Consider the following 13,471-nt stretch of genomic DNA (forward strand, 5'->3'; position numbering starts at 1 on the left):
AAGAGAGAAAAGATGCTGAAGGTTGGTCTGAAGAGATGACGTAATGATAAAGAGTGTGTACTACTCAGGCAGAGGACCCAACCTGATTCCCATCACTCACATTGAGAGGCTCACAGCCACCTATAATTAGCTTCAGGGTATCTTGATGCCTCATGCCTCTGGCCTCAGCAGGCACCTTACTTAAGTGAACATACCCATATATAGACACACAGACACAACATACATACACACAATTAAAGATAAATATTTTTAATGCTATTAAAGGCCAGATAGTGGTGCCCTTAATACTAATACTAGGAAGGCAGAGGCAAGCAGATCTCTTGTGTTTGAGTGGTCTGTGGAGTGAGTTCCAGGACAGCCGGAGCAACACAGAGAAACCTGCCTAATGCCATCCAGTCTGTGTCCATAATAGCAAAGGCACATTGTTGCATCAACCTGGTCAGTGAGCCTTGGCAAGGCTTTGATGAGATGTATTGAAAGTACTTTTCAAACATGTGTGGTACTCCATGAATGCTTAAAATGTTACCCAATCTCATTATCATTGCTAATATTACCCTCACAGTTCTTATTAGCTAATGTCTTCATTGTCTTTCCCAATTTGAGGGCCCAATCCAGATTCGCTGCTCTTCTAACAGCATTTGTATGTTGTGTTAATTTTCCTTCAGGTTACTTCCCCAAAGGATCAGTCAGCTGGAGAATGTAGTTCACAGCCTGTCAAAAAAACAGGCCTTCAGACCCCACCAGCCCAGTTATGAGTCCTTGGTACAAGAGATCCACCACTATGTCACTAGCATCGCCGAGGTCACTGCCGTTCAGGACCTGCTCATGCGACTCCTTCAGGCCCTCCACGCAGACAGATCAAGGTCTGCTCAAGTGCTCCAGAACCTTTTAAAGGAGGAGGCCTCTTGGCAGCAGTCACATCACCAGTTTAGGAAGCGACTGGTAGAAGAGTATGCCTTGTATCCCGACACCGTTACCCCACTGCAGGCATCCGTCTTGCAGTTGCAGCATGGCATGAGACTCGTGGCATCTGAAGTCCATGCCTCCCTCCACAGCAGTGTGATCTGTGCAGAAAATCTGGGGGCCCTGGCCATGGCTGTGCTGGCTTTCCCGTCTGTGGGCCCCAGTTTCCCTACCTATCATGCTCATGCAGATGCTTTGTGCTCTGTGAACTCAGTGGAAGCTCTGCAAGGTCTGGAGAAACTGATGGTCAAGCGCTCAGGAGGAAAGGAAAGAGAAGGCAAGAGCCAGCAGCAGGCTTACCCGACCCGGGAGCAGTTACTGATAAACGCTCTCCTTTACCTGCGTTCCCATGTGCTGTACAAAGGCGAGCTGGATCAGAGGGCCCTGCTGCTCTTCAGACATCTATGCCAAGTAAGCCTATTGCCAAGAGGACTGCCTGCTGCTAGAGAATGGTTGGGAAGTAGGTTTTTATCCGATGCTTCCCTTGTCTCTATTGATTACAAAGTGTGTATAGTAGGTGGGGGCAGGGGCTGTGCTTTTTTTGGTTTTTTTTTTTTTTTTTTTTTTTTTTTTTTTTTTTTTTTTTTGGTTTTTTTTGAGGATCTTGGGTATTCTGACTGCCCTGGCACTCATTATGTAGCTCAGACTACTAGCCTCAGACTTGTGACACCTATCCTACCTTATCACTTAAAATCTTAGGTTACAGGTATGTACCAGCTTAGCAAGCTTGCCCAGCTCCCTTCAATCTTTTAAAAGATTAACTGGGCCCTCCTTTGTGGTGTGTATTATAAGCATTTTTTAAAAATAATATACCTCAAATTTATAGATTTTACTTTGTAACAATAGCTTGTTAAGAAATTAATATTATAGTATAGTGACCTAATACTCAGCAACTAAAAGAATATGCTGTTCAGGATCAATTCTGTGCTGTGCATGGAGTGTGATACTTAATCTTAGGTTGCTAGAGCTGTAAGACACACAGCAAGGCACCAGTGAGTCCATCTGCTTAGTATTCAACCCTGATGGCACTGGGTAATTACTCCTACTTGCTGTATTATTTATCTGTATTATTTCCTCACTGATTTTCTCATATCTGTGCGTCCATTAAGTTACTTTGTATAGTTAATATTTTATTTACTACTTTGGAGGGAAAAACAGTAAATCTCATAGAAAATAGTCTTGCATCTTTGGATACCCTAAGAACAGGATTATAGGACAAAAATTAAACCTGTGCTGAAGGTGTAGCTCAGTTGTGCTGGCCCAGCACACCGTAGGACCTAGTACCTTAGTACCTTCTTAACCAGGGCGCTTACATACAGACCTGTCATTCCAGCACGAAGATCAAGAGTTATCCTGACCTCAACCAGTTCGTGGCTCACCTGTCTCAAATCCATTAGCTCTAGCTCTTTATCTTTAAAAATTAAATAAATATGGGCTTAGCTGTTTTTCCAGAAGATCTTGGTTTGGTTCCCAGCACCCATGTGCCTCTTAAAACTGCCTGTAACTCTAGTTTCAGAGAATCTGATACCCTCTCCTGGCCTCCTAAGGACACAAGGCATGCATATGGTGTATATACATGCATATAGGCAAAATATCCTAACACATAAAAATTGAATCTTTAAAAACATAAATATTAAATTCTACTTCTTAGGCTTTTAATTTAATTATCTTTCTTTAATGACACCTACTATTTCCTAAACCCTCAAAAATATTTGATGGCAATACCTGGGCACACACCTAATTAATTCCAGCATTTACAGAGTAGAGGCAGGAGGATCAGGAGAAATCCAGCTGCACTAGGTAAAGAGTTTGAGGATAGCCTGGGATACATGAGACTTATCTGAAAAAAAGAAAAGAAGGGATTGGAGAGATACTTCAGAAGTTAAGAGTTTGATTGCCAGCACTCATGTGGCATCTCATAATCATCCTTGACTCCAGTTCTAGTGGACCCTTCTCCCTCTTTCAGGACTCTTTGGGCACCAGGTACGCCCAGTGCACAGGCATGCAGGCAAGCAAAGCATCTGTTCATATTTAATTAAATTGTAATTTTAAAAGACCTACATAAAAAAGAAAACTAAACAACAAGAAAAAAGCACATGTGATTCTTGGTTTCCTTCATTTAATACACCTGTGTTGTTGGAGACGGTTTCACTGTAGCTCTAGCTGGCCTGGAACCTACTACTTAGACTGCTCTAGCCTCTGCCTATCATTGTTTATAGTTTTTGCCAATTTAAGGACCTAAAATCTGAGACAGCAGGGCATTCAGGAAGTGTCTAGCATAGTCTGATGTTGAACCCTAGGCCAGCTTGCTAAAGTGCCTACTAAATGCATTCTTTGTCCACTCCCTCACCCCCTTGAACAAAAAGTATACTAGGGTTAGCTGTACTGTAGCACACTTGTAGAGTGTTGAAACTGTAGCGTGCAGAAACCAGGAAAATGATGGTGACCACAGCTTGAACAAAAGCCCGTTAGCTCTCTGCTACATGGGGCTTTGTTTCTTAGCTGTTGCCTTGTGTTTTGGGCCCTTAGTACCTTCATACATGTGGGAAGCCAAGATTGATGAATCTTGTCTGTGGTCCTGTGAATGCTTCCATTTTCTGCCCGTATGACCTTTCAGGAGATCATCAATGAGTGGGATGAACAGGAGCGCATAGCCCAAGAGAAGGCAGCAGAAGAGAATAGCCTGTACAGATACCGAAGCCGGAGTTGCAGGGCAGCCCTGAGTGAGGAGGAGGAGGAAGAACTTGAGCTCAGAAAACTCTTCCCACTGCATGAAAAGGTAGCGGGTTATGCTCTGTGGCTGTATTAGCATTCATTGTTTCAGGAGTAATGGCACTGTTTGTTCTCTTGACCGTTCATACGCCTCTCCATTTTCTGCAGATTGTAATCAAATTCATTGTTCTATTGCTGTTTAGGACTTTGCAGATATTTTGATAGAACAAACTCTAGAGGAGAAAAAAGGAGCGTCAGAAGGGCAAGAGGAGGAGGAAGCCACAGACCCAGCTCTCCTGTCCCAGAGTTCAATGCAGGCAGTGATGCTGATACATCAACAGTTGTGCCTCAGCTTTGCACGGTCCCTTTGGTACCAACAGACTGTGCCACCACATGAAGCAAAACACTATCTCAGCCTGTTTCTATCTTGCTATCAGACAGGAGCATCTCTGGTGACATACTTCTACCCTCTGATGGGTATGGAAGTTCTCGTAAATGTTCTTGGGAAATCAAAATGAGTAGATGATTTTGCTATTTCTGGAACAATTTAAGATAATGAAATTGCCATTTTCATTTAGTTTCCTGTTCCTAGTTCCCATAGCTTAAAAAATTAAAAACTTGATTTAAAAGTCTACAGTAGTACAGATTTTCATTAGTAGCCTATGAGAAAAGATATGGACTTGATTTGTGTGTTGTTTTTTCTTGAATTGTTTCCACTTTTTCTCTGGTTGTTTATTTTATATGATGCTAAGAGTACAACCTCAGTACCTCACATTGAGATATGTTATTTGTCTCTAACTTCATATATTTTTTAAAACAATCTGGGAACTCAGCAATTCTTTGCAACTCACGGAATCTGGTTTGACATCAGTTGCTTGCATGATGTTTCTGACATGAAACTTCCAGTTACTCCATTGGAAAGAGGCTTTAGTCCCAGTTAGTTCATTGTTTCTGACATCTTTATAACTTCTTGTTAAACAATCTTACTGAGTTCACTGACTTTCCATGATCTTGTTACCTTCACAGGAGTTGAGCTGAATGAGCAGCTCCTGGGCAGTCAGCTTTTGGCCTGCTCTCTCTCCTATAACACTCTGTATGGGGAGGCATCCTCAGACCTGATGATGAAGCCTGACGGGCCCTATGATTTCTACCAGCACCCCAATGTGGCAGAAGCCCGGCAGTGCCAACCTGTGCTCCAAGGCTTTTCAGAAGCTGTCAGTCGGTTGCTGGAGGACTGGCCGGAACACCCTGTACTGCAACAGGTAGTGCAGCCAGCTAGGAGGAGTGAATTATCCAAGGACCTAAATTTGCCCATAGGATGTGGTCTCAAATTGTCTCCAGTGATGATGACTTGCATATTTGTACATAGACACAAAGGCTTACCTCTAACCAAGTAAGACCTTCCTCAAATAATAGGGTAAACATGCCAGTTTCAGCAAATTTTACAGTAGCTCTTAACATAGGGAATAATAAAGTCAGAATCAGTCTTATTTCCAAATAATACAATTTATAAAAGATTTCCTTGCCATGCAGTGGTGGTGCATGTCTTTAATCCCAGCACTCAATAGTCAGAGGCAGGCAGATCTCTGTGAGTTTGAGACCAGCCGGTCTACAAAGTGAGATCCAGGACAGCCAGGGCTCCACAGAGAAAGCATGTCTCGGGTGGAATGGGGGGAGGTTCCCCATTCTGAAAGTTTTCTTCCACAGTTGTTTTTATAGGTACTTGTGAAACATAGAGTAAATCGTCCTGTCAGGACTCTTCAGCCAGTCGCTGGCAGTTCTACACAGATACCCAAATCTTTTTCTTTTTTTTCTTTCTTTTTTAAAGCTTCTCGTTGTAATGGACAGAATTCGTGGTTTCCCACTTTCCAGTCCCATCTCAAAGCTACTGAATGGCTTAGAAATCCTTCTGGCAAAGGCACAAGTAAGATGATTTCTTTTCCTTGTTTTAGTTTTTGGTATTTTGACAAGATTTCTCTTTTGACACTCATGTTAAAACAAAAGGGTACAATTTGGTTTGGAGAAAGATGAAGATTTTTGGTCTTTAAGTGGAGGTGAGATTGGTGCCAGTTTGGAGGGTGGGGCCTGGTGGCCAGGACTCTAAGGAACTCACTGTGTGGTGACAGTGACAGCCTGTGATCATTCTCCATCCCCACACAGCCTCCACACTGTCTGCTGTCTGCCCACTTGACAGAAAGTAGTCAGGTGGACTTGTTCAAGGATCAAAGCCAGCAGCAGGAATTCTGACACGGTCACAAACTCTGCTTTTGTCTGTCTCTGACTTTGACTCTGTTGTGTTGTAGCACATGACTGCTTGTAATACGGTGGCGATTGATGTCACAGTGGGATTCTGTACTTGTGATTGGTGAAAGTTATGGGTCCAATAGTCTTCTCTTAAGGAAAATTTAAGGTGTTACTAAGGTGGGGGAAGTAACCAAGGGTTGAATAATGGCAATGAAAGGTCATTGTTTCTTTAGGATTGGGAGGAGAATGCCAGTCGAGCATTGTCTCTCCGGAAACATCTTGATTTAGTAACTCAGATGATCATTCGGTGGCGTAAACTGGAACTGAAGTAAGTGGCCTTACCCCCTCCCACCTCCCCCCCCCAAGTTCATGTGTACCACATGGCAGTTACGGGTGTGCTTTAATCATGGCGTTTAAAGCCAAGCTTTAGCAGGCCATACATTCTAAGATAGCAAACTGAACGGCTTCTCCATGACAGTCTGTAAAAATGGTGGATTTTTGCTATTGTGGTGGTGCACATCTTTAATTCCTGCACTTTGGAGGCAGAGACAGGTTTGCTGTGAGATTGAAGTCAGCCAGGGCTACATAGTGAGGATGCCCCCCCCCCAACCTCCTCAAAAAAGTGAGCATTTACATTGTAAATTTATGATTTCAACTGGATTTACCTAAATGTCTCTATCTCCCACCCCCACCCCGGTCAGTTGCTGGTCAATGAGTTTGGATAATGCCATGAGACGCCACACTGAGAAATCTACCAAGCACTGGTTCTCCATCTATCAGATGCTGGAGAAGCACATGCAGGAACGCACAGAGGAGCAGGAAGGTAAGGCAGGTGACCTTTGTGGGCTCTAGAGAACCAGTCATAAAGTTATGCCGTTCTGTATGTCTAGGAACTAACTCGGTGTAAGTTAGTAGTTAGCATGCTTGAGTTGAAGCTGCTTCATACTAATGTTTTATAATTCGCAGTGAGTACATTTAATACATAACTTACATACAGGTTTTATGTGGAAGTCAGTCACTGTAACCACAATCTTTGTTCAGTTTGGTGTGGTACCTACTTAATGCCCTTCCTCCTTTGATGCGTGGTACACTGCCTGCGTTTTAGGGGCGGGAGGGATGGTTAAAGGCACATGTATGTTTTGTTCTTTGACTCTAAAGATGACAAGCAGATGACCCTGATGTTGCTGGTCAGCACGTTACAAGCATTTATTGAAGGCTCTTCACTGGGAGAGTTCCATGTCCGACTCCAGATGTTACTGGTGTTCCATTGTCATGTCTTACTGATGCCACAAATTGAAGGAAAAGGTGAGGATTTTTCCCCCTCATTTACCATGTACTGTTCGTTTATTTGAGACTTGGCTTAACTATGAAGCCGTGGCTTGCCTAGAGCTTGCTGCATAGTAAGCCCCGTGTAAAAACTGCTGATATCAGGAATTAAGTCATCACTACTATAAATAAAGTATAAATTTATATTAATTAGAGTTGAGGCATAGTGTCTTGATTTTTGAGTTTTAGATAAAGAAGAGGTTGTCAGTAGATGATCTGTTCTGGCAGTGAATCTGCTAGAAGTTGAAATGAAAACACGGCAGCAACCTGCAGTTTCGAGGAGTGCTGAGCTCAGATACGTTACAACAAATCTGACTCTGGAATGTGCTATAATTTTATGGCATGGGTAATGGAGAAGGCTCAGGCTGGCACCAGAAGCAATATTGTGAATGTACTATGTTTGTTTCCTTTTTCATTTCTTCCAGATTCACTTTGCAGTGTTCTGTGGAATTTGTACCATTTTTACAAGCAATTTCTTGACCCAGTCCAAGCTAAAATTGTGGAACTTCGCTCCCCCATAGAGAAAGAACTTAAAGTAAGATTAGTAACTGTCATAATTACCCTTGAGAGAACAAAATCAGCCCATCCTTTTCTTTAGTACTGTTCTTTGATTATTATAAGACTGAAGACTGAGGCAGGAGACAAAGGGAAGAGGCCACAGACGTTTATTAGAGAGCTACCACAGGGAAGTCTGTGTGCCAGATTACATGGGACATGTGCCATGAAGTGCCTTAGGGCAAGGAGAGTCAGCGAAGAGTAGGACTGAATAGCCGGCGCTGAAATGAGGACCCTGGCTGACATGGTGATCTTGAAGCCGGAGAGTGCCTACCAGATGAGTTATTGGTGGTAGTATCACCATTGGGCATCATTTTGTTTTGTTTTGTTTTTCAAGACAGGGTTCCTCTGTGTAACAGTCCTGTCTGTTCTGGAACTAGCTCTGTAAACCAGGCTGGCCTCGAACTCACAGAGATACCCCTGCCTTTGCCTCCCTGAGTGCTGGGATTAAAGGCATATGCCACCACCGCCTGGCGATCATCATTTTTTCATTGATTGAGGCAATTACATGGTTCCCCTTTTAGTTTTCTATGTATTCCCGAACACCGTGTTTGGAATGGAATAGCCTCCGACCTTTGACAAGTAGGTAACATAGGGAGAAACGGAGATGAAAGCTTTATAAAAGCCTTTTCCTGGTCTTCCTTTGTCTTTCAGGAATTTGTGAAGATATCAAAGTGGAATGATGTTAGCTTCTGGTCTATCAAACAGTCTGTGGAGAAGACACATAGGTAATCTCTCTTCTAAAACCGGGAGTAACCTTTCAAGCCACAATTCTGTAGGGTGGGCTGCAAAGACCACAATGTTTCCTCTGCCAGCCTGCACTGCGCTATGCTTCCACGAACACAATTGAAATGCAGGAAGAATGTATGCCTTCGGCAGAGCAGGCTGTGTGCCCAGAGGGCTGGTCTTCTACCACCTACCAGCTGGTTATCTTGAGCAAAGCAACCCCTTTGTGGCTGGCTTCCACGTCCTCTTGTAGAAGAGGTGGGGTAACAATATTTGGCATATATTTTCTCCTAAAAATCCAAAATAATTATGAATACCTAAGGAGATCAGAATAACTATAAAGGATAAAAGATATTATATATGTGTATATGTATGCATTATAATTCTTTCTTTGCTTTCAAATTCCCTTGCAATGGTGTGTTTTTAACCCTATATCTGTTATTGCTTGAGATCAGAACCCTCTTTAAATACATGAAGAAATTTGAAGCTGTCCTGAATGAACCCTGTCAGTCCTGTCTGATAGAGAGCAGCAAGGAAGAACATCCTGACTGTTTGCCAAAGCCAGCAAAGGAAACTGAGACATCGCCCATTCAGAGTTTGAACAGGGCACTGAGGGAGACCCTGTTAGCACAGCCAACAGCATACCAGGTACTAGTCCATGGGATGCTGCATGTTTAATCCCAAGGCAGTTAAACAGGATCTTTCTGGTTAAGAGATGACCTGGGAACCAGACAAGGAATGCCTTTGGGATTTTCTTCTTTGGATCTATATAGCGTTTGCTTGTTTGCCTGACCATGCTACAGAATTAGGCAGAAAACACGATCCAGTCAGTTGGCTCAGCAGGTAAAGTGATTGATCTCTGGAACCCACATAAAGGTTAGAAAGAGAATCAACTCTCCCAAAAATTCTGTGACCTGATTGCATCTGGACACATGAATACATTTACAGATAATAAAGTGGAGCGGAGCAGTTAGATGAGGAAGCTGCTCAGTGCCTGCTGATTCACGCTGTAAATGCTTGCTTGTGGTTCCTTGCCCCAACATGTTTGAGATGGTGTGCAAAATTTCTGGAAATGCAAGCAACAGAGCTCTGAAGTGGTTGCTGTCAGGTGGCTGCTCCCACCACCTATCTTTGGGTGTGAGGAGCATTGCTCCAGAGAGTACTCATTTTGAATCTTTCTGAGCTTCCCATCCTGGGGTTCACAAAGTCACCAATGAGGTCGCTGAGCTATTTTAGAATCATTGGATAAGTATAGTAACAAGTGCTCATATCTCCATATGCTGGCAAATTTCTGTAGACTATCAACTCTCTGCTGCCACACTGATTGCTGATGGTGACAACATATGGATTTCAGGCTTGGGGTGCTGGTGACGAAAATGTGCCACAGTGGATGAAGTGTTCCCTTTAATTGATATTTGACCTCAGCACCTGTGAACTGTCCTTGGGACCAGGAGGATAGGGATACACAGCCCATTTGCCTGATTTGTACCTGCACACATGGGTTTGGTACCATGATGACCACAGTCTTACTGTTCTTTGTATCTTGTTAGGGTAGAACCTTACGACATGCTAGGTCATCCACATACAAAAAAAGTTCAGGTTTCTAAACATCCATGTATATGTGCTATATCTATTCCTGAGATGATGATTTTATGTTTGCTGGACAAGGAGGGAGGCAGAAGTAAGCGGATCTCTGTGAGTTTGAGGCCATCCTGGTCTACAAAGCAAGTTCCAGAACAGCCAGGGCTATACCGAGAAATCCTGTTTTGAAAGTAAAAAAAGAAGGGAGGATGTGACTGTTGCTGTGTTTCTTGGTAGGGAACTAACCTGTACTGTCTCAAAGGCTTCCCTTACAGAGCGGTATCAGCTCGCTGGTCCTTTGTCTGTGGAGGGAGAGCTTCTGTGTCGCTTGCCGAAACTCTCAAAGCGAATGAAGAAAATATGCCTGGTGTTTATGAAGAAGAGCCCCCTACCTTACCTAGTGGAAAGCCTTGACCAGTTCACTGGTGAGTGCCCACAGCCAGGGCAAAAGTGAGACTTACTCTACCGGCCCTTCCCCCCCCCCCCCCCCACACACACACACACACACACTGCCCATGATGGCTGGGAATATGGGACCTGTGTCTCTTTTGACATCTTGTACACTATTTAAACAAGTGTGCTAAAAATCAAAGTCCAAAGGCTGAGACGATAATAATGTAGAGGATCTTAATTTCATCCTTCTGTCTTCACATGCAAAGTCTTTTCTCTCTGAGACAGGGTGTCTCTTTGTAACAGCCTTGGCTGTCCTGGAACTGAAGCCGTAGACCAGGCGCTCCAGAGGCAGAGGCTGATGAATCAGGCCCAGCCTTGTCTATTATACAGAGAAAGAAACCCTGTCTCAAAAGAACGAAATAAATAAATGAATTAGAACTACAGATAAGTGCTTCTAAAGTTGCATAGATTAAAAGAGCATTTAGCTTATACTAACTATAGGGAAGGAATGGAATACAATTATCAGAAATTCTCCTGGATGATTAAAATTCGTGGTATAATGAGCTACACAATTGGTACTCAAAAATAGGTTTTGTGGGGTTTTTTGTTTTGTTTTGTCTTTTTTTGGTTTTTCTTTGGTTTGTTGGTTTGGTTTATTTTTAAGAAATACATTATGTTCCCATTTCCGTGCATTTTTACAAGTGTAGTTCAAACAATTCATTGAACATTTGCCAAATGCTAGGAACTCTTAAGAGTGCAGGTGAAAGAGGAACGGTACTTACCGTAGCCCCCATGCCCCAGGAGCTCCTAGACATAGAGCAAACGTGCACACGTTAATAAGGCCTCGGGATTTTATGTTTTCCCTACAGAAGAAGTGGTTTCTTCTGTAAGTGAGTTGCAGAGCTTAAGTGTGGAGCCCTCTGCTGAGAAAGAGAAGCAGCAGTCAGAAGCCAAGCACATTCTCATGCGGAAGCATCGCGCTCTATCGGATCTCTTTAAACACCTTGCACAAATCGGTAAGGGCTGCTCCTGAGACACTGAAAAGTGTTTATTTTCAGGTTTTAGGCTGTGCACGTGCACACATGATCTGTGCGGGTACTAATGGAGACCAGAAGAGCGTCTCTTTCCTTGGAGCTGGAATTACAGACAGTTGAAACTGAACGCGGGGTCATCAGGAAGAACAGCAAATACTCTTACCCGCTGAGACTTATCCCCAGCTCCTGTAGTCAGCCTGGGGGCAGTGGTGACATGGGTGATTTGGGGAGACATTCCTGAAACAGAACAAAGCACTGGACAGAGTTGTGGAGTGTTGTTCTGAGAGTTGCAGGCACACATAGGAGAGTGCTGCAATGAACTGCTGGTCCCCACACCTTTCAGGTTTTGTGGTGCCGTACCTAGAACTGATATTTTCTGGTTTTGGTAGTGTTTTTACTCCCTGTTACCGGTAGAGAACAGTGCTTTTCAGCATCTGAGTCACTTGGGGAATCGTGTTAAAACGCAGGGGCTGATCCTGTTTTAGTTGGTGCATTTCTTTACTGCTGCATAGTCCAAGTCAGCCTCACACTCATGATCGACCCTTCTCTCCTCCCGGTCCCCTTTCCCCCACGGGCTGGATCATAGGCATGGACTGTCACCCCTGGCTACAAGTTTCTGGGGATAACATGTCACAAACTGACTTTGACTAGAGGGGCGTTGGGGGGATATCCTTTTCTCGCTGAGTTACTTTACTTTAATGAGTGCTGTTGATTTCCTAGGTCTGTCGTATCGAAAAGGCCTTGCCTGGGCCCGTACAAAAAGTCCTCAAGAGTTGCTTCATCTTCACCCATTAGATCTCAAGAGCGCCTTGTCTATAGTCAGCAGCACTCAGGAGGCCGATTCTAGGTTGGTTGGTTTTTAAATTGTTCATTGAGGAAGTCACTAAACTTCCAAGAGAGTTGACAGTTACGAAAGGATCTAGTACCTAATGCATTAAGTGTTCCTTTTCCTCTGCCTGTCCTTCGTGTGTTTGCCCCCTGCTGTTGGTCTGCGGTGCTAAGTGTGTGCTTCGCTGCTGGCCTGCAGCCTCACCCCATGTCCTTGGCTTCCCTGATGTCTGCTCGCTTGACTTCAATTTACAGCTGGGGATCTCTTAGAAGCCATGGGTTCTGCTTGTGTGTGAGTTCTAAAATACTGAACACCTTGAGACAGAGCTGTCTGTCTTGTTACCTACCAAGAGGTCCCTAGGTGATCTGCATGTGTTTTAATGCTCATTGTCTTTGTGGGACTTTAAATTTGAGTTGAACAACACTGTAAAGGGGAAAGTTGTATAGCAGCTTCCTAGAGTTACAGCTTTTCAAGATAATTTCCAAATGTGCTTGCAGTCTCATTTTGGTCTCCATGTGACAGAGTGTGAGTTGTCCCTCTCCTTTCGACAGGACACATGTTTTCCTGTTTATTATATTCTCTAGCACCTGTGTGGCCCCATGTTAAGCTGTTCCTGCCTTGCTAGCATTTTGTGCATGTCCATCCCTAGTTCTTTGTCTGTTCACGTCAGTTGCATAAGACATGCCTTCCATCATCAAGTTAGTTTATAAAGCTGTCACTGGAGAAAACAGACATTTTCTGCTGCTTGTTTGCCAGTGATGCTTCCAGTGCTAAGTACCCTGCTCCTGGACACATTGATTTCAGTTGTTGACTCTGGCTTATACCCAGTATACTCAGAAGTCTTGAGTCCTTGGGATCTTCAGTGGGCAGTTGTGGTTTAATACAATAAGTTGCTTGATTTCTTTTCTAGGCTCCTCACAGAAATTTCATCTTTGTGGGATGGGTGCCAGAAGTATTTTTATCGCTCTCTGGCACGGCACACCAGGCTTACTGCAGCCCTAGCAGCTCCTGTCAAGGTAGACTTACGGGCTGGGAAAGCATCTGCTCTGTTTGTCCGTGTCGCCATCTTCATCAGACAACAAGCTGGTTAAATTTAAATGAGTGTAAT

At 43.7% G+C, this 13,471-nt stretch overlaps 1 protein-coding gene across 3 annotated transcripts in view; it reads left to right on the plus strand.

Moving 5' to 3' along the window:
- The window catches only part of Mdn1 (midasin AAA ATPase 1), a 127,061-nt gene that overhangs the window by 83,308 nt on the left and 30,282 nt on the right, over positions 1 to 13,471 (plus strand). For all 3 annotated transcript variants that reach the window (XM_038347377.1, XM_038347378.2, XM_038347379.2), the window contains exons 63-77: positions 666 to 1,374; positions 3,581 to 3,742; positions 3,879 to 4,152; positions 4,702 to 4,937; positions 5,504 to 5,599; positions 6,153 to 6,247; positions 6,621 to 6,742; positions 7,078 to 7,224; positions 7,671 to 7,780; positions 8,455 to 8,528; positions 8,982 to 9,174; positions 10,370 to 10,532; positions 11,370 to 11,516; positions 12,255 to 12,381; positions 13,274 to 13,379. In XM_038347377.1, the coding sequence (XP_038203305.1) occupies positions 666 to 1,374; positions 3,581 to 3,742; positions 3,879 to 4,152; positions 4,702 to 4,937; positions 5,504 to 5,599; positions 6,153 to 6,247; positions 6,621 to 6,742; positions 7,078 to 7,224; positions 7,671 to 7,780; positions 8,455 to 8,528; positions 8,982 to 9,174; positions 10,370 to 10,532; positions 11,370 to 11,516; positions 12,255 to 12,381; positions 13,274 to 13,379 (2,761 nt within the window). The remainder of the gene's footprint in view (positions 1 to 665; positions 1,375 to 3,580; positions 3,743 to 3,878; positions 4,153 to 4,701; positions 4,938 to 5,503; positions 5,600 to 6,152; positions 6,248 to 6,620; positions 6,743 to 7,077; positions 7,225 to 7,670; positions 7,781 to 8,454; positions 8,529 to 8,981; positions 9,175 to 10,369; positions 10,533 to 11,369; positions 11,517 to 12,254; positions 12,382 to 13,273; positions 13,380 to 13,471) is intronic.

This window comes from Arvicola amphibius, chromosome 11, assembly GCF_903992535.2.
Source record: "Arvicola amphibius chromosome 11, mArvAmp1.2, whole genome shotgun sequence".
NCBI lineage: Eukaryota > Metazoa > Chordata > Mammalia > Rodentia > Cricetidae > Arvicola > Arvicola amphibius.